Source organism: Triticum aestivum, chromosome 3B, assembly GCF_018294505.1.
Source record: "Triticum aestivum cultivar Chinese Spring chromosome 3B, IWGSC CS RefSeq v2.1, whole genome shotgun sequence".
Lineage (NCBI taxonomy): Eukaryota > Viridiplantae > Streptophyta > Magnoliopsida > Poales > Poaceae > Triticum > Triticum aestivum.
Window position 1 is genome coordinate 809,736,238 of NC_057801.1, and position 4,231 is coordinate 809,740,468.

At 43.9% G+C, this 4,231-nt stretch overlaps 1 protein-coding gene across 1 annotated transcript; it reads left to right on the forward strand.

The window, feature by feature from the left end:
- Positions 1 to 396: 396 nt before the first annotated feature.
- On the forward strand, positions 397 to 3,853 carry LOC123066763 (protein RETICULATA-RELATED 4, chloroplastic). The gene is made up of 8 exons (XM_044489783.1): positions 397 to 966; positions 1,088 to 1,156; positions 1,967 to 2,098; positions 2,181 to 2,234; positions 2,330 to 2,374; positions 3,030 to 3,169; positions 3,396 to 3,521; positions 3,598 to 3,853. The coding sequence occupies exons 1-8, from the start codon at positions 418 to 420 to the stop codon at positions 3,650 to 3,652; spliced, it is 1,170 nt and encodes a 389-aa protein (XP_044345718.1). The 5' UTR covers positions 397 to 417; the 3' UTR covers positions 3,653 to 3,853.
- Positions 3,854 to 4,231: the final 378 nt, after the last annotated feature.

Here is a 4,231-nt window from a genome sequence, read left to right on the forward strand (position 1 = left end):
TTTACAAATGAAATGATGTACAGGTGTGATGACACCCGCAAAAAAAAAAAGGAGGCAGGTGTGATGACACAAGATCCTAACGGTGCGATCGCCAACAAAAAGTAGCGCCTGGGCAGCCGAAGAAGAGGCGAAAGTGAAAGCATTCGTACGGGCTGACGGACGGACGGACTCACTCGACGCACCGCCCGCCCCGCGGATTGGTCCGGCGGCCTCGCAGGAATCTCGTCGATTCCCAGGTCCAACCCCAGCCAACCGGACTCGTTGACAGATACAGTCTGACGGACGACGGCCCCAACACACCGGCCCGCGGTCTCCGGCCTCGTTGCGTCCGCCCCCCACGCCCCACTATTCATAAACCCATCGCCCCCCACGCCGTCCCCGCCGCCGCCCTCCCCCCTCCCTCCCCCGCCGCCAGCCATGGCCTCCCCCTCCCCAATGCTGCCCTCCTCCCCCTCCGCCCACCGCCAACCCTCCTCCCCCCACCCCGGCCAGCTCCACCTCCACCCCCGCCTCCACAGCCACAATCCCTCCTCCCGCCTCGCCCTCCTACGCTCGCTCCCGCTCCGCCTCCGCCTCGCCATTCCCCGCCCCCGCCTCCCCACCCTCCCCCTCGCCCTCCCCTCCTCCACCGGCGGCAACAACAACGACGACGACAACAACGGCGGCGGCGGCGGGGACGACGAAGCAGGGGACGGCGGCGGCGGCGAGTGGGGCGGGCACCGGGGGGAGGCGCTGTTCGTGCTGGCGCAGGCGGGGCGGAAGCTCTCCAGCCTGCCCGCCGACCTCGCCGCGGCCGTCGACGGCGGTCGCGTCACGGCCGACATCGTGCGGCGCTTCGCGGAGATGGACCGCTCGCCGCTGCTCCGCTGGCTGCTGCGCTTCAGAGGGTTCCGGGAGCGCCTCCTCGCCGACGACCTCTTCCTCGCCAAGCTCGCCATGGAGATGGGCGTCGGCATGATCGCCAAGGTGATCCGCGGACGGATGCATATTTCCTAATTTTTCTTATCTTATTATATATCCTCTTTTGATTTCAATTTTTTTAATGAAATCACGTCTTAATTTGTGCTGCTTGCTCTGTTTTTTTTAGACCGCTGCGGAGTATGAGAAGAGACGGGAGAACTTCGTCAAGGAGATTGACATCGTCATCGCTGATGTGGTATGCCTGCCCTTTCTTGTCTCTGCTACTGCAGACGGGCAATTTCTACATCTGTAGATACATAACTCACATTTTTCAAAATCAAAATAGCAAAACAAGGTATGGATGTGAAACTGTTTTTACAAAGATAGCCAATCAAACATACAGTGCTCTGTCAATCGCTGTTAACTTTTATTGGGAATTCTCTTTGTCCTTAACTTGTAATGTTCGTCAGTGAGTGCAATAATGAAAGAAATACGATTGACTGAGTACTGTATGTTTTTTCCCAAGTGTTCTGATCTCACCCAGTCAGGAGTTTAATATGTGCTCTGCTCTGTTATTTCGACACTACATTACCTTCTAAGTTGAAAATTCCTCAACTTTGACACATAAAGTTGGAATTAATATAATGCAATGAAATTACTATTTTTTCTGAATATCTAAAATGTAGCTGCGTTATCTGCTTGATTGGCTATCTTTGTAATATGAAATCACTTGATATATGGTGGGGCCTTATTACAATAATGGCAAATCTTGGAAGAGAATAGCATTTTTATTTTCTCATGGAAATGCGTCTTGCTATCCTGTTAAATGTAAATGAATAATTGAGCACACAAGCGGAACCTCAAACTATACAATATGTACTGAGGACATTGGTACTGATAGAACCATTCTGTTTAGAACCACACAAAGAAAGGGTTATTGGCTTTTGCTTTTGTTTTCATTGTTGAATTAATTCACCAACTTATTCTAAATGATGTAATTATTGTACTTCCAACTCATTGTTACAATTTTACTAAATCTAATTCAGTTCTTTCTTGTACTACCCAGGTCATGGCAATAGTTGCAGATTTCATGCTTGTCTATCTTCCAGCACCAACTGTGTCTTTGCAGCCACCACTTGCGAGAAATGCTGGACTTATTACTAGTTTTTTCCACAATTGCCCAGACAATGCTTTCCAAGTAAACTGAACTTCATGATTTTTTATACCTGAATACTCCTTTTCCCATTTTATCAAAACACTTACGCTAATTTCTTTTCCAGATTGCTTTGGCTGGAAGATCATTCTCGCTTCTGCAGAGGCTAGGAGCTATTGTGGTAAAGTACATTCTGTTTTCATGGGTTATTTTGATACTCATATTGTGACCTTAAATTTGAGGTTTTGATCAACTAACAGTTGTGATCCTTTGCAGAAAAATGGTGCGAAGCTTTTCGCTGTTGGAACTGGTGCTTCTCTGGTAAGCTTGCCATGCCAGAAAAGTTGTATTGTGATGAATTGATAATCATCATTAACAACTTCTCTTGATTTTTGTTAGTAAATATGCCAATGTCAAAATTTTCCCCTCTTTTGGGCAGTAAACACTAGGAGAGGATCCTATTATGAGATTTTAGAGATTTTTTTAAAAAAATTGGACGAATTTTACAAGAAACTGTTCACGTATCATTGTAAAATATATCTGCCACTTGTTTTCATCAGGCTAAACTACTCATGCTTTTAACCTTCAATTCGAGCGACTCCAATAAAGTAGTGTGTTACGTCCGACACAATATTGAGCTAACTTGCTTGAAGTCTCCAGAGAACTGTTTGGCCAGCTAAATACATATGTACTTATAGTTAACCAAACCTCCAGAAAATTGTAAGCTGGAGCTTTTACTTTGGAGTACGCAGACTCTCTAATAATTCAACTATCAGATATTTCTCGTGTTTTCTGTTTTTTGTAAGGCAATTTTTTTCCTTTCAGTAACTAAGGATTTATTTTTACGATGGCATAACTCTGTTTTTTTCTCTGAAGAACACATCTTTCTGAATTTAATGTTTCTGTTCTGAAAAGGAACAATCTAGCAATCATTGTCGCCAATGCCTGATTTCCTGAACTTTGTCATCTATCCCAGGTTGGTACTGGTGTCACCAATGCACTGATCAAAGCAAGGAAGGCTGTTGACAAGGACCTCGACGACGAAGTTGACGATATTCCAGTGGTGTCAACTAGTATTGCCTATGGTATATATATGGCAGTTTCTAGTAATCTCAGGTAAACGTATTCTCCATAATATTCAACACATGTAGCATAAATAAATCCTCTGTTGAATCCATTCTCTTGTTTTTATCTTGAATGGGGCAACCATTACAAAGCATAGTATCTTTTTCCGAGGAATCCAAAGCACAGTATCTAATATCTGAAAAACAATGCATATTCCCTTTGTTCTTAACGGTCTTATTATTTTTGAGTGACAAATGAAAATTCATATCTCCAACAGGTACCAGATTTTGTCCGGTGTAATCGAGCAGAGGATGCTGGAGCCCGTATTGCATAACCACAAGCTGCTGCTGAGCGCACTCTGCTTCGCTGTTAGGACAGGGAACACATTCTTGGGTTCTTTACTGTAAGTATTAGCAACAATTGCGGAAGTCTCGGCCCTGTTACGACAATATTACTTACCAATGAACTTTTATGAACAGATGGGTGGACTATGCCAGGATGGTGGGTGTTCAAAAGGCCGAGGAGGAGATCTAAAGTTGCAGCCTTTTTTGTTACTGAGCTTTGCCGGAATTCGGAAGTCACTACCATATCTTGCCTGAACCCTAGAATGCTGTTCTTCTCTTCGTATAGGGAATGCTTCAGGAGAGAGTTCATTTTATTTTCCTGAAAGCAAGAAGATAGATATATACCTGTCGAATTATCGTGAATGTCATTGTACTTGTCGTCGTGTTATCATATCTTGCAGCTTGCAAGGCCATATAGCATGAATTCTTTAAAAGAAAAACTTCCCATCCAAAAAAATGTTTTTCTTTGCAGATATGTGTAAAATAGATGTGCTTGGAGTGCAATTCATTATCACAGGGAACATCAAAAGTTCATATAGAATAATTTACAACAGCGGGTGAAACAAAATGTGATAACTCGCACAATAAAATAAAAGTTGCTCACGTCACTGTTTAGGAGCATCAGTGGCAAAAACAAATGGCAGGCCAGAGAAATAGAGCAAACAAAGAGAGCTTGTTGAATAATTTTGAATATTACTAGTTGAAATTATGGCATTAAAATATAAAAATACTCAAATAAAACTTGTGAGGTAATTTAACATTAAAGTAG